Source organism: Manacus candei, unplaced genomic scaffold (assembly GCF_025592945.1).
Source record: "Manacus candei isolate 608988 ecotype Guabito, Panama unplaced genomic scaffold, ASM2559294v1 h1tg000049l, whole genome shotgun sequence".
NCBI classification, from domain to species: domain Eukaryota; kingdom Metazoa; phylum Chordata; class Aves; order Passeriformes; family Pipridae; genus Manacus; species Manacus candei.
In genome coordinates, this window is record NW_026138097.1 from 20338967 (window position 1) to 20364189 (window position 25223).

At 37.4% G+C, this 25223-nt stretch overlaps 1 protein-coding gene across 2 annotated transcripts in view; it reads left to right on the top strand.

Moving 5' to 3' along the window:
- DROSHA (drosha ribonuclease III) overlaps positions 1 to 25223 on the top strand; it is a 70583-nt gene that overhangs the window by 36912 nt on the left and 8448 nt on the right. For both annotated transcript variants that reach the window (XM_051799382.1, XM_051799381.1), the window contains 13 exons: positions 1591 to 1698; positions 4084 to 4222; positions 4900 to 4960; positions 6868 to 6927; positions 8808 to 8907; positions 11507 to 11609; positions 14052 to 14122; positions 15184 to 15228; positions 17941 to 18098; positions 19654 to 19759; positions 23266 to 23407; positions 24359 to 24441; positions 24554 to 24657. In XM_051799382.1, the coding sequence (XP_051655342.1) occupies positions 1591 to 1698; positions 4084 to 4222; positions 4900 to 4960; positions 6868 to 6927; positions 8808 to 8907; positions 11507 to 11609; positions 14052 to 14122; positions 15184 to 15228; positions 17941 to 18098; positions 19654 to 19759; positions 23266 to 23407; positions 24359 to 24441; positions 24554 to 24657 (1280 nt within the window). The remainder of the gene's footprint in view (positions 1 to 1590; positions 1699 to 4083; positions 4223 to 4899; positions 4961 to 6867; positions 6928 to 8807; positions 8908 to 11506; positions 11610 to 14051; positions 14123 to 15183; positions 15229 to 17940; positions 18099 to 19653; positions 19760 to 23265; positions 23408 to 24358; positions 24442 to 24553; positions 24658 to 25223) is intronic.

Here is a 25223-nt window from a genome sequence, read left to right on the forward strand (position 1 = left end):
GTACTCGGCACTGGTGAAACCGCACCTTGAATCTTGGTTTCGGATTTGGGACCCTCACTATAAGACAGATGCTGGAGCAAGCCCAGAGAAAAGCAATGGAGCTGGTGAAGGGTCTGGAGCACAAGTCTGGAGCAGCTGAGGGAGCTGGGTTTGTTTAGCCTGGAGAAAAGGAGGCTCAAGGAGGATCTTATTGCCCTCTACCATTACCTGAAAGGAGGCTGTAGAGAGGTGGAGGTCAGCCTTTTCTCCCAGGTAATAAGTGACAGGACATGAGGAAATAGTCTCAATAGTACCAAGGGAGCTTAAAATTGGGTATTAGGGAAAATTTCTCCACTGAAGGGGTTATCGAGCACTGGAACAGGCTGCCCCAGGAAGTGGCAGAGTTACCATCCCTGGAGGTATTTATAAAGACGTTTGGGACGTGGTTTAGTTGGTGTAGTTGGCAGTGTTAGTTTAGCAGTTGAACTTGATGATCTTAAAGGTCTTTTTCACTCTAAATGATTCTGTGATTACCTTTCAGCTCTGCATTCAGTTCTCAAGAATTTCACAGTCTTTTACTTAAACAGAAAGTAGTGCCATTGGTTAGTCTTAATTTCTTGATCTTGTAACACTCAACAGTCTGTATCTTCTGCTGTTCTGTCTTTAGTGACCTGCAGAAATCTGTAATGTCATTTATTCTGTAAATTATACATTATCTACTTTGTCTGCTTGTTTTTCTTGGTTCTCTCCATGCTATATACTCATTTCCTGTAATCATACACAATCCTTTTTCTGAAATTAATTGTGATAGCCATCATATTTTGATGCCCTTAAAACACACCATTCTTTTGAATATATTCATGTCATGTCACTAATAGGAATGATTAGAAGAAATTAAAGTGTCACAAAAAGTCACATGCACAAAAGTCTTTAAATCCTGCATTTCTCCTCTATCTCTTTTCATTCTTATGGAAGATTTGTGATGTTGATATCATACTTGCTGTACTACTGTACCGATAAACTGTACTACTTGCTTATTTCAACCCAGATGCATCCAAAGTCAATATTAGCATAGAATTTCTGCTTTTAAATACTTAAAGAGGGAGACTCCTGTTGTTACAAGGTAGAGTTGTTGGGTTTTTTTCAATTTTATTGACGTTTTCCCCAACAGAAAAATATTGTCTGTTTCCTAGATGATCAACCAGCAGCCTTTCTGATATTTCTTTAGCACTTAGGGCCAAAAAATACCTGACTACAGCATTTCAAAAATCCCTTAATTCTTCCTCAAAAGGAAGAGAAGCAAAGTACTAATAACTGTGCTTGAAAATGGAGTGGCTGTGAGTAGCCAAATGTTGTTTGGTAAAAGTTGATTAAAGTTGTTTAAAAGGGGTTAAGAAGTGGTTAAAGCTGTGCAGATGAACCAGTACAATTACATAAGTGCTCTGATAATGAAGGATGGGAAACCATAATTATTTTTTTTTTCCTCATTTAAACCAAAACACTAAAACTCTGTGTTGTGACAAATGGAAAGTGTTTGTCTTTATAACTTAGTCAACTGAGTACCCTGTACACTGAACTTCAATGTTTTTCCTTATTCCAACTGTTTTTTAGCATGCAATGATGCTTCCTGTCCTCACTCACCATGTCCGCTACCATCAGTGTCTGATGCATTTGGACAAATTGATAGGCTACACTTTTCGAGATAGGTGTTTGCTGCAGGTAAGATATTAAAAAAAACCAAACAACTGCTTGGTGGTTTGTCTTAATAATATTCCTGAGTTTATCCTTAACCCTGCCTGCTGTACAAACTTGAGAAATGTGCTGCATTGCCACAGCATGCATGTGCCTGATTATTTCCACTGCGGATCTTTCAAAAGTTTCAGTTTTCCCAAGAGACTTCTAGATAGAAATGTCTGTTGGGCATGTAGATATACACCTACCTTTGCTACCGTGGTAATTCTGGACTTGCTTGTAATGTGTAGAAAGACAAAAAGATGCTTACTGAAAAGACTGTCAAGTATGCATTATTTCCATCTAAGTTATTTTTTTAGATATTGATGGAAAATACAGTGTTATTCTGCAGATGAGTGTATATGCCCTGCTACTTCTTTTTATAGTCTGTTCTTGAAAGAAAGAATAATTAAAATGTTACCTTTTTGTTTTTCATTCATAGCTAGTGAATAGAAATTTGCGAATTTCTGTTCAGCACTTGATTTCTGCAAGTACATGAAGAAATTTTTGCATTAACAAGCAGGAGTAGGAACCGGAGAGGAGAGTTTCTTTCTTGTTTTAAATGTGTCCATGTCACATAACCAGTCTTTTGTGTTAGTGCATGTTTGGAATCGATCACCTCTCAGACTGATGCTTGTCATGGTTGCTCCTTTCCTCTTAGACTTTTTCTGAAGTTAGTGAAGACAAATGGGGACTTCTCTTTGGGATTTCTCCTGAAATAAGCATCATCTCTCTGCACTGACTGAACCAACTTCAAACATGGCAGTTCTGTGTATATTTAAGCAGAGGTTTAAAGAGATATTTTTTCTTGTAGCTGTTCTGTTTTCTTGAAGTTGTTTTCCAGACCTTTCCTACTGAAAGTTACATCAAACATTGAGCATCTTCTAGGGTTTGGTTGTTGCCAGGCTGCCTTTGTTTTAATGTGAAAGATAAAAATGCAGTGATGGAAATGTTCAAAATGTTGAAACCAAACACACAAACCAAAAAGCAAATTCCAGTTGAAAAGAGATGAAAGCATAAAAATCAAGTGTATAAGCATTAGTCATGTTTGGTTTTGTGCTTTTTAATACTTGATCCCTGCACAGATATATTGAAAACCACAAACATTTTCCAGAAAACCACAAACATTTTCCAGAAGAGAAAGAACTTTAAGAAATATATATATATAACAGCAGTAACCTACTTAAGCATAGGCGATGTTAGTTGATTATTTTGCATTGATTTTTACCTGCTTTATCATAGTATATATTCTTTTTAAAGTACAGACAGGAAAAAAAAAGATTACACTAATTTATCTATTCAGAGAAGCTGTAATGTACCATCCAGTTCAGATGGAACAGAATTTGAGAATGTGCAATTACGGCAAACTTACTAATATTAATAAGGAATTTAAAAGGGCTTGGAGGAAGTTCTTATTGTTGATTAAATCTAATTTTACTCTCCAAGTCTTATATTTAGAAAACAACAGAGAACGCTTGAATGAATTACTAAATGTCTTTGCTCATAGTCTGCAGCACCAGTCCTGCAAGTATGTCAGAAGTAACTTTCTACAGCTTGAATTTGCCAGTGTATCTCTTTTTTATATACGTTTTGTGTTCACATACTTTTGTACATGAAGAACATTTTGAGCTGTGTATGTGTAAAGAAGGAGAAGAGGTATGAGTTTGCAGGATGGAGTTCTGAGAGCAAGCTGAAGTTCTGTTTACTGCTGCCGTTTTTGTAGTGGTGGTGTCAGCAGCAGAGTAAGCTTTCGATAATGCCAGGTGGTACAAATGTAAACCAGAATGCTGCCATTGCTCTTTACTTCCAACTGAATAGTGAGCCCTGTTAGCCATGAGGGAAAGAGTTCTTCTGTGAATAACTGTGCCAGGAGTAATATACTTGTTGTTTGATTTTTTTGAACTAGGAAAGCATTATAGATACTTAAATAATGCAAATGTGGATGGCTGAGAAGCTCTTTTAATTGCTTGTATTTTTGATATGAATATTTATACTTCAGTGTTAGAGAGAATATATGTTTAAATAAGCAAGTATATTGAAATCAGGTCAGCAAAGCTGGTAAGCAAAAGTCTTAGGGCAAATTGACAGTTCATGCTTTTTCTCTTCTCAACTAATTTTTCTTTAAAGGAAAAAAATGTTGAAAGTTAATTAGTTAAAGTGATGATTGGGTAGAAATGTTGCTTCTTTCTGAGATCTGAAATAGTACATCCTACATTTAAATTGCTGGAACCGAGGTACTGATTGACTACATCACTCTGTAACCTTTCTTCAAACTGAAAAATAACAATTAGTAACTGTCATTCTTAGATAATGTTTTTCTTCCATTTGCAAAAATACATCTAAGACTTTTTTCCTGTATGTGTTACACTATAGCTTGCCATGACTCATCCAAGCCATCACTTAAATTTTGGAATGAATCCAGATCATGCCAGAAATTCCTTATCCAACTGTGGGATTCGACAGCCAAAGTATGGAGATAGAAAAGTTCACCATATACACATGAGAAAAAAAGGTATGCTGTTACACCACTAACATTTTTCATTTACTTCACACTTCGTCAGTATGAACACCCTTTGTCCATTATCATTTTGTTGGCCATCGTTCTTTTGAGAGATCCCTTCAGTGAAGGATTTCAATGGTTATACACAGACATCAGTGAGATCTTTCTAAAAGACTGGATTCTGCAAATAATTCAGCAGATAAAGAGCTGAGAAAAAGCAAGGATAATAAATGGGACGATGTATTTTCTTTGATTTTTGGCAAGTGTTGTTTTCCTTATTTGTTGGTCAACATGGTGAGCAAACTGGAGGATATTTTGTAAAAATGTCTTATTAATGTGAACATGTGGTCTGTCTGCTGCAGAATAATCCTTACCCCTTAGAAGTATATTCAGTTGTAATGAAGTAAATTGTTTATTGTTTATCTAATATTTGAAATGTCTTTTTCATGCAAAGGTGGTATTTTTATCTGGCTCTCTAAATGCAAAAACACAATAGTGTTGTAATGGGACTGTGGTCACTTAGACAGAAAGCATCTATAAGGATTATATTTGCTGTAATAAACCCTATGAATAACAGAATAATCTTTTGTACAGCAATTACAAAATAACATTTTGAGTAATTATTTTCTATGTGTATTCAAATTGAATTAGTGTCTGTTTATTTAATAGTGCATTGTTTATATTTCTAGGGATAAACACCCTGATAAATATTATGTCCCGTTTGGGACAGGATGATCCAGCTCCTTCCAGGTAATGAAAATAGTTGTTTGCAGGTAGGAAAGCTGTTGCAGAGAGAGATATTTAATAGAAACAACCAACTTACTGTCAGCAACAGCTTTGGCAAATAGTAGAAATGAAAAGTAATTTTGAATTGACTTTTATATTATGAAGATGTGCTGAACCTCCATTAGCAGTGACATACTAAATGTTTGGTCATGCCCACAGAAAACTCCTGAGGAAGGTTTTAACAGATAATGTTATCATTTTTGTTGATCCCTGAAATGAGGAGGACTAAAAGGCTACCTTGGTGCTTTCTGCAGAATAAAAAATAAGATTTGTTGTTGTTATCATTGCTATAAATTGGATTCTCCATCATGTTTTCTCAGAGTAGTACCTTCCTGGCCTGGAACCTTGTTAACACGAGCGTGATGCTGAACATGGGCTTCACTGATTTACTGGTCTAATTTTGACAGATGCAAAAATCATTAATGTTGTAATGCAATAATCCTTAAATGACCACTAAGAATTCTGTGCAAATTAATAATATTTAAGATGTTGTTTATAGCCACAGGCACCATATTAAGGCAAAGCTGAATAAACCAAACCCACAGGGCTAACGTAAGAAGCAGTTGCATGTGAAATCTCCTAAATGCATGAACTAGATGGCTGAGTGTATTTTAGTTAACTAGTGCTGTACCTTTTAAGAGTCGTAATTTTAGAGACATCTCTGAAATAAGAGAAGTTGAATTTTGCATAAATAGTAGTTGCATTGTTCCTCAAATGCTGTTTCAGCTAGACCGTGCCCTTTTCTTTTCAAGCTTATTTCAGCCCTTTTAACATAACACGAGATAAGGCTAAATTGCATTAATTCTTGTGAAATAACACACAAATATAAAGTCCCACTTCTGAGTGACCTGTGTTTTCTGCTATGTTGTTACATGGAGGAATTGTAGATTTGCTCATACATTGTTTTACCCAGCAGAGGTACTTGAATTCTTTCAGCCCATAACAAAAGCCTGCTATTTCAGAAATTACACTAACTGTAAAATTGTTGGGGGAGTGCAAATTACAATAAAAGCTGCCAAACACTTGAGAAGGATCTTCTGGATTAAAAAAAGTAAATAAATACATTCCTATGGCAATGGCCTTGATTCTGTTACAATCATGCATCAAGTCAAAAACAGTGCTGCTTACGTGCTTTGATGTATAGATCAGAAATTTGTATATATTCGAAGACAGACTGGCATTCTTTTTCAGCTGTTGTGTCCTGTTAGTTCTTTGTTATATGAGCAGGCAAAGAGCTTGGAGGAAATGAAACTTTATGCAAGACAAAAGCAAATCAGGAGCAATGATAGAAGAGAACACAGGAAATAAAAGATGCTACTAGCTTTTAATGGCATCTTTGGATGCATCTTCTTGTACAGCCATTTTTTCTTATGAGCTTACAGGAAACAAGGCATTTAAAGGTGCTATGAAAACTGAAAGTACTTACTGCCTCACAGCTCTGCCACACCAACAATCTGTTGCAGTCATCCCACCCTGCAGGTGTTGATGTTAATTAGGTACAGCTGCCTAGTTGCATCCACAAGGTTGAGGACAGGGTGTTTGTTTCAATCCCCTGGTGCCCTCTGATGGACAAAGAAACCCGACCTCAGGGCCAGTCAGTGGTACTGTTTCTTTCTCCATTTGTGAAGCTCTGTCAATAGCTCAGAATGGAACATAAGGAAATTTCAAAGATGGTGATGTCAGTTCTGAGTTTCACGATTCATATAGTTGTTTTTGGAAAGGACAGTAACCCGGAGAGGGTGGGAGAGGCTGCCAGAATGACTGTCATGGCTAATTAGCAATCAACTCTGATTTTTGCTAATTTAATTGTATTGTGAAAATAACCAGCATGTGTTACTAGCTGATAGTAAACCATAAAATGTCTTTTTCAGGATTAACCACAATGAGCGTTTAGAATTTCTGGGAGATGCTGTCGTGGAGTTCTTAACAAGGTAAATGGGGAATTCTCTAGTAGTTCTCACCTTTGTATAGTATTATCATACTGTTGGGTTTATTAAGCTTTTCAGTGTCTACTTTATGACTGTGTATGTTTACAGTCCTACCTGATATTTAGACTTGCACATCTGCACACAACTGTTGAAAATTCCTTCAGTGCTGATGATAAAACAAGAAAGATTACAAAATTAAAAGCTAGACTTTATGTTTCATGGAGTGCGATTTCAAGTTGATTTGGGTTAGAGATTAGTCAGCTACAGACAAGTTGAACTTTGTACCCTTTTCGAAAAAGAGATATTTTTCTTAGCATGCCATTTTGTTTCCATAGATCCTTTTTCTCTAGTTGCAAGGGAGAAACATTTATTGGTAATATTGAATGTGTTCTTTTATTTCTAGTTATTAGGGCTGTAGCTTCCATAAAATCTGTATGTAAATAAAATAGTTGAGTGCAAATGTCATTTATTTAGAAGTAATGAAAAAAAGCCAGATTCATCAGAGGTTGCTTCAGTTCTGGTCTGAGTATTCTGAAATCAGTTAATAATACAGGGATATTACCTGTTATCTCCATTGGTCTATCTTACCTGAGTAGCAGAGGCAGGCATGTAGGTTGCACTAAATAAAGATTATAATACATTTTCAGCTGCTTTGTTCTACTGTTTTAATAGGGGAGTAGTCTTGTTTACTAGTGAACTACTCTTTAAACCAGGTTGTTATTTGAACTACAAAACTGCCTTTGTTGTCTCTATTCTCTGCTAGCCTCTACTAGCCATTAGCTACTTGATATTAAAAACTATTAACCTGTAAAGGTCTCCACTGCCCTTAAAACTCATGGCCTTTTCCCTCTTGCAGCAGTACACGTTGATAAAATGGAAGACTTGCTGATTAAAATGTCTTGCATTTTTCATTGTCATTGTTCATCAACCATCAGTTCACTTTCTGAGCTAACTTTAGTCTCTATTCAGAAAAAAAACGAGCTCCATTTCAGTTCAATAGAACATGTAAGCACCTATTTAAGTCAGATTTTTTTTTTCTGCCTCTTTTGGCTTTAGGTATCTGCTGTTGTGAATTATGATGCTTGATTAGGTTGTCTCTAAGTTTTATAAAGCAGTTTTTGTCTTAAATAATCTTTATCCGTCTGCATTTTCCTCCCTGTGTACCAAGTTAATAAAATATTGTAATAATTAGAGCCATACACTGCTTTAATTGTGGGATGTTGAAAGCCCTCTATGTGTTAACTTTTTTTCAACGTGGAATATGAAGGTGTTTTGTTTCAGTTCTATGAATTATCTTACTTGCATGATGAGAAATACCATTAAAAGTTTCTGAAAACCTGTGATTTTTACTCTTTTTTCCTCTGTGGCATTAATGACTTCATACATTTGGTAAATACGAGTTGTTGAGTTATGTTCTTTGTCTCCATTAACATCTCTTAAAAGTACTCTAAGAAACTTATGCTGTTGGTCTGGCCTGAATTAGCAGCAGCACTGAAAGCACCGACCTGCAGTGTGGAGTTTCTCAAGTCTGAGGGTTCCTTTGTGCTTTACTCCTCAGCATCCTCTAGGTGTCAACCTTGCTGAACCCACCGCTGCTGATAGATAGAAACCTCAGATGAGGGAACTGGAGGTCATGGCAGGGATTTAGATATTATGTGCTGCCCAGTAGAGACACAGCACTCTTCCACCCCTCCTGGCAGTGCTAACCCATCAAATAGCATTGGGCATTGTTTCTTCACCTTACTTCAGGGTGAATTTCCACCTTGGGAAGGGACCCATTTTATCAGCTAGGGTCTGAGGGAAGGTCACAGTTGTGTAGAGGTGTATGTGGTTCATCTTTAATCAAATGCTGACAGCATCTGATTTGTTTTTTGTTTTGCCAGTGTCCACTTATACTACCTGTTTCCCACTCTGGAGGAAGGAGGATTAGCTACGTACCGCACTGCCATCGTACAGAACCAACACCTGGCCATGCTGGCTAAGGTACAGTTTTATGTGTCTCTGTACTTGACACCCGTGTTTAGAATACTATTGGTGTGTGGATTGCTTCTTGAGGGATCTGTCTGCTTTGAACATCAGTTTCTTTACTGTATTTTGTACAAGATTTGGAATACAGGAACTCTTTTCAGTTTGAAAGTAGATTTTAAAGATAAAGTAGGATTTAGTGTTTTCTCCAAAACATGTTTTTGGGAATAGGAATTTTTGCAGGCAGAAGGGTAAGTTTCTAGCTCATGTTGAAGGTATGTCTATATTTACCTTTAATTTGCATAGGTAATGAAGCTGATAGTAGAAATTTTGTGAAGGAAAAGAAACAAACTCGATGTTTTAAAGAGGACTTTCTGATAGAATATGTAGGGAGAACATGGCAGCAGGTGGTAGAGAAAATGGGGGAAAAAGTCACTATATCTGCTCCGTAATCTATGCAGTCATTTTCAGATTCACTGTGAACTGTCAAAACGAAATATGTTAGAAATGCTTTTGGAGAAGAGTTCTGTTATCTCATGGTAAAAGTTGAGATGCCTCAAAATTTTATTTCATTTAATTCTGTGAATGACAGAACTTCTTATATTTCTGTATGATACTGAGGTGTGGTACTATCATATAGAAAGTCTCTATTCATGGATAGGTATTCCCTTATTCATTCTTGATTTTGTTAGCTTTTTTTTTTTTTTTAAACAGACTTACTGGTGCGATTGGTTAAGCTACACACGCACACACACATCCACTTTGTACTACTGATAGTTTTCAAGTTGCTCTTTTAATCTTCCCTGTCTGTAATCACGCAGTAACTTAAACAACATATCCGATCTTGAGATTTTGCCAAAAAAACCCATGATTTCTAACGTCATCTTTTTGCTCAGCTCTCAGGAGAGGTATAGGCTAGGGAGTGAACACAGTCATTTTTCTCCAAAGCTTTCTTTACTGATTTAGGTAAGCATTGAATAATTTCAAATCATAGTTTTGTTTACAAATGTGATATTGAGGTGCCTGACATTTGAATTCATGATACTATTTTTAAACCTGCATCATATATTCTTAAGGTCTGTTCACAGCCTTTACCACTGTACATGGACAATTTTTGAAAATTTTTATTGCAACATTTTAAAAATTGTAATTATATTAGATACAACTGTAAATATCAGATATCTGCATATACCAAGTTTCATGTGTCTTATATGATGTTCCTGGTTTCATCCACTGCAGTGTTATGTTGCATTCAGTTTACTTAATATAATTCTCAGCTTCTCAATTTTCTTGAGCTTGTGGAATGCTGTTTTAATTGAGGATCAAACAGTTTCTGTAGCTTTTAAGGGACGTTGTAGCAGAAATTTTAAAAAGAATCTGAAATGTATTGTGGTCAAAAAATGAGAAGCGAAAACCTATGCAAAAAAGGCTGTATGCAAGATCTGAAAATGTGTAAGACATTGGAGGTAGGGGAGATGCACTAACACACAAACAATACCTGTCAACATGAACAAATGATATAAGAAGTTTAAATTTGATATAAGACAATTATTGCTCTACTCTTATGTTGACTCTACAGAACGCTCACCATGCATTATAAAGTGTGATGGATCATTGTAAGGGGTAATTCACTGTGTTCTGGAGCAGTGAATAGTGGAAAACTTTTTTCCAACTGAAACACATCTACACAATGCACCTCAAACAACTTAGTCTCCAACTTTACCTCTTAAATATAATCCATGAGGATGAAGTTGAAAGTTAATGAGAAATTAATCAGTAGAAACTTACACCCAGTTGGGAAGAACCTGTTCTCATACAAACTTTGCAAGATGCGCACATCTCTGTAAAACTCCCAATAATGGTTTTGTGTCAAAAAGATGAATATAGAAAGAGAATCTAGTAGCTCTTGCTCACATTTCTATAGCAGAATTATCGTATATTATAGAAGATATCTGACTCACTACCTGGGATTCTGACTGGCAAGCAGAACTGTAGTTCAGGCAACAGATGAATATTAATGATGCACATTTGAAGGGAAGAAGGAAGCTAGGTGGCACTGTGCATTATAATATCAACCTTCTGCTTGCAGTGCCCAGAGGCTTTTGTTACTACCACCTGTTGACAGTCTTAGAGGAAAAAGCCATATGTTCAATGGATTGTGTCTACCAGATTTCGTATTTCTCACTGTTCTTGTTGGCAAAATATTTTTCCTCAGTGTTAACTCCTCTTCTTTTGAATGTACCTTTGGCATTTCTGAAGGCTAATCATACAAGGGCAAACTACCAGCAAGAAGCACAGCATGTTACACCATCCGGCCACTATCAGGCTGTTTTTCTGCCACACTCTCAGCCCTTCTCTTGAATTCATTCCTAAAACTTACCAATAACATGTTTTGATCTTGCTTCCTTTGACAATCTGATTTGATAATTCGTAGTTTTTCCATGGTATCACACTGTAGTTGCTTGCCTTTAATAAAATAATAGGAAATTTGAACCTGTGTTTGAACTGAAACTATGGAGAAAAGGTCCACAGTTCCCTCACAGTTCAAACTTAGTTGCTGCATGATAACAGTGTAATTGAGGTTTAGTGGTTTTAACTATTTTCTCGTATTCTGCAGAAACTGGAACTAGAACGATTTATGCTTTATGCTCATGGTCCAGACCTTTGCAGGGAATCAGATCTCCGTCATGCCATGGCCAACTGCTTTGAAGCCCTAATAGGTAAAGTGTTTGTGTGTGCAGACAGTTATGTTTTATGTGTGTCTATGTGCCATGTTGACTGTGATGGAGGAGATGTGAGTCTGTCGAGTAGTGCTAGTATGAGTAGGCAGTGATAAAGCTTCTTGCATCTTCTTTGTCTCTTCCCATCTCCTGCACATATACCGCATTAAAACACGAGTGCGTAGTATTACAATGAAAATCTCACCTTCTTTGTCCTGCCTCTCACACACTGAAGTTGGAGCTGTTTCATACTGTTGTGGCGCAGCACTTGAGTCTGCCACTGCCGAACTTCACCTCTCATGCCCACCATGGCCTGCCACCTGCCCCTGGTCTGAGGGGAGCAGTTCAGTCACCGTGGCCTGGCAGAAGAAGGGCAGGTTCACTGCTTCCAAAAGTATTTGAACAGATCTGCAACCTGAGCCCTGAATTTTAAACTGCAGCTTGCTTTCTGAATGCAGAAGGCACTCCCAATCAAGTCACCAGCCTACTTCCTCTGTGCCCTGCTAGCCTTCCGTGAATTAAATGTGACATTTACCAAGTAAATATTTTTTAGTCTTTGCATTTTTCTTACAAATAAAAAGCACGGCAACATGCCATAGCTGGTGTAATAAAGCTACCAAAACCCTCTAGCTGAGGGTGAAGGACAGTTGTGTCAAATTTGCGGTTGGACACTAAGATGCTGATTAGTGACTGGCTGCACTAGTCCATAGATTTATGCTGGAGAAGAAATCAGGACCTGACCACAGTTACCGAATAAACAGGCAGTAAGACAGAAGTCTCATTGGCTACACAAGCTCTGTTTTAAATAGCATATTTTTATGAACTTGTTTGAGTACACAAAGCAAGCTAAATCTTACTGGTTTGACTTCATATTCATCCAAATGTACTGTACAGGATATTAGCTATGGACATGGTTTAACCCTGATCCAGGTCTTTGTATACTACACAAGCTCCTAAAGCATTTTGTCCTGCTTTGAAAAATAGATCATAGTTGGCTTAGATGTCAACAGTTCTGTGCATTCTGCCTTGGGCCAGATTGTGTTTCCTCTTATCAAGAAATAAGAATTTTCTTTTTAACTCTATTTTACTTTCCATGAATGCTTTGATCTTTAATTTAAAAATAAAAAACAAACAGAAGAGGAACACTAGATATGTATCTGTGTCTTTGTTCATAGGCTTCAGCTTGTCTAGGATATAGTGATGAGAATTATTTGGCAAGCATTGAGATGTGCTGAGAGAGCAGGCTTGCTGTTTAACCTCTAATACAAAGTTTTTCGGAAAGGTAATTGAGCAATAAGATTTTGCTAGGGCTACAGCTAAAATCTGGGAGCTTGTTAAGGATTTATAGAAGTGTATGTGGGGTCTGAAGCTCCTACTTGAGACTCTTTTACAAAGTCTGGTGCTTATTCCCTGTGACAAAAATAAAAATGAGAAGTATAAGCAGGCTGCCTAGGACACGTTTGAAATTCTGTGCTCTCCTAATATACCTCTGCGAGATAGTCTTGTAAACCCCAAACTGTAAGAGTCCAAAGAAAGTAGTTGACCTAGTGAGGAATTAAAAGGAAAGAGGGAGGGAAGGACAGCAAGGCAGTCTTCCTGTGTATGGGAACATGGACTCCTTTTCTCTGTGTTCTTGAGATAACTGTGTGTTCCATTTACTTTTATGCAGATATGCTTGCAAGAACAAGCTGGAGATTTTTAGAAACCCTACTGTAAAGAATATCGAAGGACAAAATGTTGATACTGAATTTATGAAGTGCTTGTGGAGATACAGAGTGTATGGAGTACACCCAGAAATATAACATGATAGCACAAGTTTTGCAGAGCTTGTTACTGACAGGCATGTGGAGGGGGCTAGTGAGGGCTGTATGTGAAGTTTAAAATAAATAAATAAATAAATACCATACTCTCCAAAAAGTGAGAGATGCAAAGGTGCAGTTTCCAATGTATTGTTGTATCACAGTGTCTTATTGTGATATTGAGAAGGCCTTGAGGTTTGTAATATTCCTGATACATCATTTATATGCAGAATATAATGTTGCTGGAAGTACAGAATAAATGCAATTATTTGCTAGCTATTGAAACATATTTCATGGGTTTCCCTATGTGAATATATTGTATAGTTAGCTGTTTACTGGAAAGTACTTTTAGAAATGTATTGCTTCTGGGCTAGTTTGTTTAAACTTTGCTCTTTGGATGTATCATTTTCTATCACTGATATAATTATTTCAGGTTTTTCTGTGCATTTTATGACAATTGATTTATGTTGGTGTTTAACGTGCTTTAAATTTCTCTAAAATAGGTATTGCTACAGAAAGCATGCGTTTAAAAATAAATGTGTTAGAGATGAAGAAGGCAAAGATCTTTGACTTTCCTGTGCTTAGTAATTTTCTAAATACTAATTGCATTATTGACCTTTGGCATATTGGTCCCCTCATGTAGGAGCTGTTTATCTAGAGGGGAGCCTAGAAGAGGCAAAGCAATTATTTGGACGTTTGCTCTTCGATGAAAAGGTATTTATATGATTTGATTTCCATTTTAAAAATAACTTAAGACGTGCTTTCTTGTCCATTGTTTTACTTGAGGATCACAAATGAACAGGAATACTACATGTGTTGTGCGTAGTTCCTGGAGATTGAATAAAATATAATGTGTTTAGGACAGCAAGCTCTACTGGTTCGTGCAAAAAAATTATGGTGCTTCCTCTGGTGTGCTGCAAGTTGAATGGCTGAATTAGGGAAGAGTGAGTGGCATGGGAAACCTACAGGCTTCAATTCAAAGGGCTGCTCTAACAACAGAAATAGGTACTGTGGATCCAGCTGGCAGACTTTGAGGAATGATGCACATGTAGAGCAACTATTCCTGTTTCATCGGTTGCATCATCCCACCCCTAAAAGCTTGGGGAAAAACAAAAAGAGGGCATTTCATCCAGCATCTACCCAATTGCATAATTCAAGTCTGATCTGTTCTTGCATACTGTATCTTAGATGATTTTTAGTGCAAATATATACCTTATAATGGTGAAGGAAAATACATACTGCTGAGGACAACGTGTGGCAGCAGTGAGCAGATGAACTGTACAGAATTCTCCTTCCTCTGAGTCTGAAACGACAAAGCTTATTAGAAATAGAAGTATTTTGAAGCTTATTGTAACTCAGTGTTTATTTCCTGCTCAGTGGCTGTAGTGAAGGAAGCCTATAAGAAATAGAAAATAAGTGGTTTTCTTTTTCTTTTTCAGTCCTTGCCCTTGTTGAAATCAAACTTGATACTGAGGAGTACTTGCAAATAAAGTTAGTCCTGAGGCTTAAACAAATCTTTTTCTTCCTTTAACCATGTTTTATATGTTTCAAGGATTTTTCCACCTCTTTGTCACAAGCTAATTGGGAGAACTACAGGCAGTTTGAACAGCAAATACACGATTTTAAAAATTAGTTTGCCAGCACTATTGAATTTGCAATAAGCAGAGTCAGCATCTGAAATAGTTCAGTATTTCAAGTAATGACATTTTATTTAGTACTGTGGAATTTGTTAAATGACTCCCTTGAGCATTAAAGACATCTTTCAATGTTTGCAGGACCTGCGGGATGTATGGCTTAATTATCCACTACACCCACTTCAAGTAAGTGTATCCCTTTCTATAATAAATTTCATAGCTCTCTTTTATTTTTAGGGATGCTTTTCTGTAGGTTTCCATTGTGATGGCGTCTCAGAAATTGTGCTAAAAAGTAGCCAAAGGAATATATATATATGTTTGCCTTTGTGTTTGGTTTGAGATATGGGGGTTTTGTGGTTTTTTTTAATAAATTAGTCTCTGTCTCTCTGAGGATTAATCATTCGCTTTTCCTTGACTCACATTTGTTATATAACTGTGCCTATAAAATAAATCCAGTGAGAGATAACATTTTGACAGCTTCTTATTCGTCTTCTCAAAGTTGGGGAAAAAGGGTGCAAACGCTGTGTACGTATTTTCTTAACCTGAAGTTAGGACTGAAACCTTAATAGTAGGAAGGCACATTAGTTGAGTGGAATAAGAGTTTTAATTTGATTCTGTTTTTGATGTATATGTGTGTGTTTGTGTGTGTGCAATGATATTAGGGTTGTTTCAGTGATGCCAGTAACTTTAATACCAAATAAGCACTAAAATTGTGAAGGTGTCTGAAGGCTAACTTATTCTCCATATATTGAAGGATACAACTTCACAAGTTGTCAGTTTATGAGGCTGGAAGTTGGGACAATGGTTTCCTAGTCCTTTTTCCATGACTCAGTTTTGGGGCAGACCTAGATCAAGTCTCAGAGCCTCTTTGCACTGTAGCTCCTTGTCTTCACTGGAAACAGGAGTGTGCAGGAGTGCTGCAAGAACAGCAATGGGTACATAGCCAAAGTCTTCAGCAACAAACCAACAACAAATGTGTTTTTTACAACCATCTCTTTCTAAGTGTAAATAGAAAAAACTCTTAATGGGAAGATAAACTTTTGAGACTCCACCAGCTATCCTGCACGGTGGCACAAATTCCCAAGAAGATTTTTCTTACTGTGAATTTCTTTCTTTTCTCTTACTTTATTTTAACCTTTTAGTCTCTGCTTTCACAAAGACTTAGAGATTGGAGAGAGTGAGTGTGTGAAGCTTGTAATTTCTTGCTACTACCTTAAGTTGTATGATGAAAATTTTCTTCCACGTCCCAAAAAACATCCTAGGTGGTTTTGCCAGTAGGTTAAACACAGACTGCTCAGGTTGGCCTTTGGGCACAGCTAGCCTGAAAAACTGCATTTTAAAAGTACACCAAATGAGATCCCAGTTAAAAAAAAAAAAAGCTCTGGGTAAGATGCACACAACTGAAGATCTGTAACCCTGTTATTTGGCAGTAGCCAGGTCTGTAGAAATGGTAATGAGAAAATAATTAGTGGTCACATGGATATTTATGGACTCTTTCTAAAGACATGTGAAGACAAGTCCTACCTCCAAATGAATAGGAGACAAAACGCATGTAATAATGCAGATGATACTGTCTGCTGGATTTACTGAGAAGCTGTTAGAAAGACACTCAGGAAAGGCTTTTAAAAATGTTGTGTTTTTTTTTTAAAGCGATAAAAATGCAGCCCCAGTGAATACCGTCAGTCCTTACAAGATTTAAAGGAATGACTGAAACGTAAGAAATGGAGAACAGGAAGGAAATGATTGCATTTTACAAGAGATGGTGATCACTGGCAGATTTCTGTAGAGATCTTTGCTGGAGTACAGGCTGTTCACATCAGCAGCTTAGGGAAGAGGATGAGCAGTGAGGTGGCAGTTCATTAACAATACCAAATTCTTCAGGGTAGCAGGGACAACAGCATACTGAAGAATTTCAGTCCAGTTGTGAGAACGCAAGAGTGACTAACTGTGGAGTTAAAAGAGCAGACAAAATTCTGTGTAGGTAACTAGAAAGGGCTGTGCCTGAGGAAGAAAAAAGCAGTCTCAGTTCCACATGCAATAGTCTGAACTGACCGTTATCACCCAAGTGTGAGATTTTTGTGCAAGGATATGTAGTTCTATGAAAATGTGAGCCAAAAGCTCACTACTGTTTAAGAACAAAGACAATTTTGAATGTAATCAATTAATAGAATATGGACAGACAACAAACCAAAAATGATGTGAATACCGCTTTTGGCATCCTCTTCTGGATGATTCCTCCTGTAAGGCATTACTATACAAAAGAGATGCCCAGAGTGGCTGGAGGAAATGCTTAAGCCCTTTCCCAGCTCCACAAAGGCATTTAAACCTGTCACCACATCTCAAGGACATCAGACAAGAAAGTGATAACAAAAGATACTGACCCAAAGCAATAATTTTAATTTTGTTGTGTTATTGTGCCCTTTTGAATTTCATATACAAAGTATTTATTCTTGATTTTTTATACTAAAGGAAAGTGGGAGAAATTGATTTGGGTTTTGTCTCTCTTGACAAGCTGTCAGTCTGCCAGCCCTATTCTAATAATTTTTGAATCTTTTGCTCAGTTACAAATAATATGATAATACTGTAAAATGCAGACGTGTACAATTGTACATGTTTTGTGAAACTAAGTATTCCATGCTATCCACACATAGAGACATGTAAGTGATGTGTTTAAATGCCTCAGCTGTTAAAAAAGCATACATCTGAGCTCACGTCTTCTTTGCGTGGTAGTTACCCAAGACCAAAAAGCAGAGGAAGCCTGGTTTTCTTGGTTCAGCTGTCCATGGAACAACTTGTCCATTGTATTCTTTGCCCTTGATTTACAGAAGGCTTGCTTTTCTCTGAAAAGTTCTGCAGCAGTGTCAGTTTATCATTACTCTCACTTCATTTTTCTTGCAGCTGCAGGAGTCCAATACTGACAGGCAACTCATTGAGACCTCTCCAGTTCTTCAAAAGCTTACGGAGTTTGAAGAGGCAATTGGAGTCATCTTCACTCACGTTCGGCTTCTAGCACGTGCGTTCACTCTGAGGACAGTAGGCTTTAACCATCTGACTCTGTGAGTACATAGCAAGAGTCCTTACATAACTCTGTTGTTGTTGTCCCTTCCATTATATATCCCAGATTCCTTATTTGTAAACAAACTATGTTATATCTGTTTTCTGGAAGCGAATAGAGCAGCTATGTTCACAAGCCTCCCTGGCTCAGTATTCCATCTCTGACAATAGTCAGTAGTGGTTACCTTGGGAAAGACTATAGAAGATGTTGGATCCTGATGTTTATCTTGAGTTTTCTGCATCACTGATATTTGCACATCACTCCTGAGGCAGTAACAAAACATACCTGGAGGTACATTTGGACAGAGGAAGGAAGTAAAATCATGCTTTTTGGTCCGAGTGCAACCCTCTTCTGTTGTAAGCAAAGATACTGTTTCAAGGAAACAGTATCATAGAATCATAGGATATGTTGAGTTGAAAGGGACCCATTAGGATCATCGAGTGCAACTCCTAGCTCTGCACAGGACATCCCAAAAATCACACCATGTACCTGAGAACATCGTTCAAATGCTTTTTAAACTCAGACAGGGTTGGTGCTGTGACCACTTCCCTGGGGATCTTTTTCCAGTGCTCAAGCACCCTCTGGGTGAAAAACCTTTTCCTGATCCAAACTAAATTTCCTCTGACTCAGCTTCATGCTGTTTCCTTGAGTCCTGTCACTGGTCACTAGAGTGAAGAGATCAGTACCTGCCCATCTGCTTCCCCTCATGAGGATATTGTGGACCAGAATGAGGTCTCCTCTCAGTCTCCTCCTCTCCAGGCTGAACAGACCAAGTAACCTCAGCCACCCCTCCTACAGCTTCCCCTCCAGACCCTTCGCACAATATTGTTTTGTGCAAAAAACTGCACACAATAATCAAGGTGAGGCAGCCCCAGTGCAGAGCAGAGCAGGAGAATCACCTCCCTCGACCGGCTGGCCATGCTTTGCCTGATGCCCCCGGGACACAGAGGGCACAGCCTGATACCCTCCTGGCTGCCAGGGCACTGCTGACTCATATTCAGCTTGCCATTGACCAGGCTGCTCTCCAACCTCATTCCCTAGTCTATACACACAACCAGGCTTGCCCTGTCCGAAGTGCAGAATCTAGCACTTGCCCTTGTTAAACTTCATATCAGTGGTTACCCACTCCAGGATCTTGTGTGAGTTAAACCCCGATCCTTTTCTTTCTTGTGAATGGACAGACCTTTTTCTCTGTTGAAGTTGTTGCATTCATTAGTTCACTTTCTTACCAGAAGTTTCAAATAGAGACCTTATCCTGTTAAAAATTTGATATCAACTGCTCTTCTCCTTGAATTAGTCCCAGATCTGTGATCTAATGATTGTGTTTGTGTGTATCTATCCTCATCTGCTTTTTGCCTGAAAGTTGGTGTTACAACAGTAATGAACTGTTTTCATCTCACCTGATTAACACTGGAAAATTGTCTTAAATGTGTTCAGAAATGAGCAAGGCTCACTTTCAGTTCACTCTTTATTTTAATTTGTGTGTGCATGCTGGTTTTGGTTTTTTTCTCCCTGAGTGCTTATTGATTTTGCTGCATTGATGTCTCATTTTTCAGAGGCCACAACCAGAGGATGGAATTCCTGGGTGACTCCATAATGCAGTTGGTAGCCACCGAGTATTTATTCATACATTTCCCCGATCATCATGAAGGGCACTTAACGGTGAGATGGCCATCAATCATGCTCTCCATAAGAGCAAGAGTGGGATGGAGACTGAAATTATGGGAACAACTAGTGAATTATTCTGAGTTTGATTAATAAAAGAAGCCTCAGCAACCGCTGCTCTTAATAAGGCTTTGTTAATTTTAAGTCATGAGCACTGCAGTGAATAAGAAATGGTGATTTATGAGCCCAGTGCAATAATTTCAATAATTTCTGTTCAGTCTGTGAAACGGATCAATAATTTTAATGATGTCGGCGATGAAATTGGGACATTGTTCTTGTTTAAAGATGGGTGTCTTAAACCATTTATTTAAATAGGTGAATCACATGCCTTTTTTTTATTCATAACTTCTGGTCTGTTTAACTTGCAACCCGACAGGGTTATACTTCCTGATAAAAAGTTTATACGATCTATTTTAGTCTGGTTTTCCTGTTGTCTTCAATCTGGAGCTCCTGTGGTAGCTTTCGAATTTAATGTTTCTATTGCTATACTCACCTGTTGTTGATTGCTGTAGTCTTTTAACCTCTCTTATCTGGGCTCTGAAAACTCAGTTTGGGGATGTTTCAACAATTTACAGGACTTTAAACATAGCGTAATAGTATATGTAGTTTTTTTCCTGATTGATTCATTTAGTACTGCAGCTGAACAGGTGGCTTTGTTTGCAAGTAAGAAATTTTCTTGGACTTACTAACTTTTTTCTTAGCTTAAAAGTCTTAATTAGAACAAAAAAAGGAATACATGTATCAGGAGTGTGAGTCAAGTTTTCTACTTAAAATTAGGAAGTAACCTAATTTTAGAGTGGTTTCCTCAGATCAACAGAGAGATGGCAATACTAGGTCTCTAGCAGGCAATGTGTTATCAAGAATATGATTCTTGGGTCTTTGGGGCTAAAGCTGTTTACAAGAAAGAAAATATGTGCTCTGACTAAAAGTAAGTTCAGTTTTTCTTCACTGCTTCATAAGTTTCAGTTGCATATGTATGGATTCAGGAGACAGTGGATATAAAGCCTGGTGGGATTTTTTTGTTTTATACATGACTTTAAAGAATGTAGGCATTAGTGGTGTTATAGTAAGATAAATCTTGCAAGAACTATTTGGACAGAAGGATATGAAATGTTGCTATTAATGGGTATAAATACTCAGAACAATGATCAGAACATCTGTGTGTTGCTTAATTTAATGATTAGTGAGTTGGCAAGTAAGGACAAGTTGCACAGTTCAAGTTTGTAGGTGAAACTACAAAGTTGGAGTGAAATGGATGCTGAAGCAGACAATGCCTAGAATAAAATTTGAAATCTGAGAATGCGCATGCAGAGAAAAAGAAAATTATCTTAAAATGTTTTTAATTTTGAGGGCAAATGAAAGGAGACGTGAGAAAGGAGACTGATAATGTGGAATCTGAAGAGAAACAGAAAACACTGAACTCTTTCTCCTGTCATCTGGGACCATACTTAAATTTGAGAGAATAATGAAACATCAGCTGATTGGTGTCTGGTGCATTGAGGGTGATTTTGGCCAAGGATTCCACTCGACTGGCAATGCAGTGGCTTCCCAGATTGGAGTGATTGCTTGTGGAGACATGTCTGTAAATTAACTATATTTAAAAAAAAAGAAAGGAGAACATAGTCTTATCTACATACTTTGAGATAGCCAAATAATGTGCCAAAAAGAAGTTAACATTTTATTGAATGTTGGAAGATACAGCTTCTCCACTACTGGCTTATGGGTTCTTCTGGTACAGTCACAGGTAGTAGTATGCTATTTGAAGATGAAAGAATTAAAAAGTTTTTTAAAAATTGCTTTGTAATTACAGTTAAGCTCCAGCTGAGCATCTGTCACATGTTACAGCATCTGCAGTGATGCAGGCTGTTTGTTGCCAGAGTGGAGACTAGCTCTAAAAAAGGCACAGGTACTATGTCTTTTCCATATCATTAAGGGGAATCGAGTTTTTTGCTGGATCACACTTGTAGAGGAGGCAAATGCTAATACAGAGCAAGTTAATAACCACAGTGCTAAAAGGATAACTGGGTGTTTTTTTCCATCTCTAATTCACTATGTAGTGTATATGTTGCTCTTTGTTTTATGATACTACTAATCATGATTATGGATCCCATCAAAATAAATACTCTGTAAACGCAACAAAAGAAATCCTGTTACAAGAAACAGATTTTTGTCATGGGACACTGCACTTCTGTCTCGTGGGTTACATATGGTGCTTGGGAATTTTGTTAAAAAACAAGTAGAAAACAAGTTTAAGCAGAGGTTAGGAAGGCAGGTGATAATCCTATCTATGGTCTACATAGTTTATGAAGGTCAAGTTGTGGGTATCTGCTTCATACATCATTGCCAAACAAATTATGAACATACTGTTGTTTATTTATCTGTTGTGAGAGATGAAGTATCAAGTACAGCAAATAAATCTTGATTTTTCATAAGCTCAGTCGACAGGCTGGAGCCAGGTAGAATATAAGTTGAATCTAATAAGATGAGCAAATGTGATATGGAAGACAAAGAGAGAAAAAATGTGTATGCAGAGTCTCAACTCTAGATTACACATAAACAGTGGAAAAGAAAGACGTTCTTTACTTCTCACCCCCCCTCCTATAATACCTCTAACTTCTTAAATTAATGCTGTTTCATTTAAAGCAAAGAAGCAAACAAACGGAAAAAAACTCACCTTGCCAGGGGTTCAGAAAATTGTATAAACCCCTAAAATTCCAAAATACTCTTTTAAACTGTATGGGATTATATCTTTGGCAGAGCTTTATGTTTAAGCAATCTGCCTAGAGCCAAGGTTAAGCATTTTGGGGCACCCTGCTAGAGAACTAGGCATCCCTGACATTTTCATACATTGAAAATGTTACAGGCGATCCTTGTGAGGGATGCATTGGCTCAGCTGTGCTGCCTTTTAGTAGAGCAAATAGTACATGCAGGCTGTCCAAGTATGTACTTTTTCTCAGGCCAAAGGAATGGAGAGGCTTCCTCATCTGCTTATTCTGAAACACTGCACTATCTTGCAGTGTATGTGTTTTAATTGCTGCCTATTTATTTCTTATTTGGTGGACACCAGGGCTGTTCCATAGACTCCAGAATATTGTTTACTTACATTTTATGTGAAAAAATGTATATAACTGTGTATTACTTAAACTAGAAAACTGCACGTTAGCTGAAAAACTACAAGACTCCTGAAGAGATGGTATATAATTGTAAAGAAGCTCACAAGCAGGCATTTTAAATGCAAGACATACATCCAAAAGTAATGTGTTCATAGAATAAATAAAGATTGGTAAAAAGAATTGAAAAAGAAGGAAAAATCAGCAGTAGAAAGAATGACAGTGTGTGCGTTTATGTAAATCACTTGAGGTGTCCTGAAACAAAATGTCAATAAACTGAGAAAAGTGACTGACTGTAAGGATAAAAGTAACTTTTTCTCCCCAGCTCTCCCTACCTTTCATAGTTTGCTATTTGTAATTGTTACCATTGAATGAAACTTCTTTCTGTTTCAGCTGTTGAGAAGTTCTTTGGTGAACAACAGGACACAGGCCAAGGTGGCAGAAGAGCTGGGTATGCAAGAATTTGCCATCACTAATGACAAGACAAAAAGACCTGTAACTCTTCGAACTAAGACTTTGGCTGATCTCTTGGAATGTGAGTTAATTTGGTTATAACAACTTAGTGACTTCCTTTTCCTTGGGGCTTAAGAAAGCCATGAGAAATCACCCAAACCACTTCTAAAAATGTATGTTCGCGTTCTCATGTGAATTATGCCTATACCTCTGAAAGCCAGATTTTTGAACACTAGCATAGTTTTTTCAAGTCTATATGAAAGCAGAAAGAGGCATAATTGCAGATAGAAAGTTGAAGACTTAGAAACTGAGGAGTCACGGTGACCAGGTCAAAAGCATGTCTTGAAAATTAATGTTTGTAGTCTGAGTTGAGCTATTTAGCAGTTTCAGTGTTTAATTAATATGTTCTTGTCACTGTTGGAAGATAAAGTAGTTCGTTCAGCAGGTGAATATTGCTGTGGTTCATTTGTCTACATTTTGGGAAGTTTTAAAACAATCATTCCACAAGAGGGAAGGCTATGTGGAAATTAAATTCTTTTTAGTCCATTTTTGAAGTTTGTGCTACCTTCTTTCCAAAGAAAGTGGAAACAGTGATAAATATTCTGCTAAGAAAGTTAATCCCTATCTTGTATATTTTGATATATTTTGTGATGCATTCAGACCACTTGGCTTTTGCCAAATCCTCTAAGCAAATGAAAATAGCATACAAACAGGAGTGATTTATATCTAGATTTTTTAATGGTACCCAATAGAGATTTATTTGTAAGTGTCCATGGTCTGCTGGTTAAAATGTGAGATTAGGAGCTGAGCGTTGTTTCTAGCACTTGAAATGACTGGGTGGATTTGGGTAAATCACTTAATCTCTTGGTCAACTTGATTTTTTCCTGAGTATGCAGGATAATACCCTCATTGGATCACTGCTGTGAAACATAATCAAATATGGCTTTAAAGTACTCAGAGATACTTGTTTCTGAAAGTGCAAGCCACTAATGTTCTCCTTAGATGAGTGACAGTACCTTTTTTCCCCCACCAGCCTTTATTGCTGCCCTGTACATTGATAAAGATTTGGAATACGTTCACACTTTCATGAATGTATGCTTTTTTCCACGGCTAAAGGTAAGATCAGTCAGATTCCTACTTTTCTGCCACTATGTTTTAACACATTATTGCATCTGAGACTCTTACCACGGTCTCTCAATCATAAAACATCTCTGTGAACTTCTTACAGGAGTTTATTTTAAATCAAGATTGGAATGATCCTAAATCTCAGCTTCAACAGTGCTGCTTGACTCTCAGGACAGAAGGAAAAGAGCCAGATATTCCTCTTTACAAGTAAGAGCAGGCATCTTATGGATACCAGCTAATTATAAGTCTTTCTTGTATATGGAGGAAGATGTGATCAGTCACCCTACATTTTTCCCATAGTTTGGTTTTGTTGTAGTTATCCAAGCCCTCTAGTCTCTGTCTGAAGATGGAAATTGTTGAACCAGTGTTTTCTAGGCTTTAGGTGTTTTAAGCCATTACGAGGAAGAATTAGTAAGCATTTTACCTTCTACAGTTTCTAATCCACAGTCAGGCACTGAAGGGCAACACAGGTTTTGGACGTTTTTGGTGTGCAATTCATCCCACATATGTTCTCCTGTTCAGTGATAGAGCTCAGAGCAGTGAACCTTTTAACTTGAGCATCTCAGTTAGATGCCTGAAGCTGGATGGGATGGATCTCCATTCTCTCAGTTGTAAAACAGTGTAATAGCTGCTTCAAAGAGACAATAATAAACCTAAAACTGTATATGGCATCCATATCCATTCAATTAATGTAGAATGTTAGCCCCCAAAAGAAGAGATAAAGGCTATCCATGAAGTTCAAGGTTTGTGTTGTTGTGATTATTATATTAAAA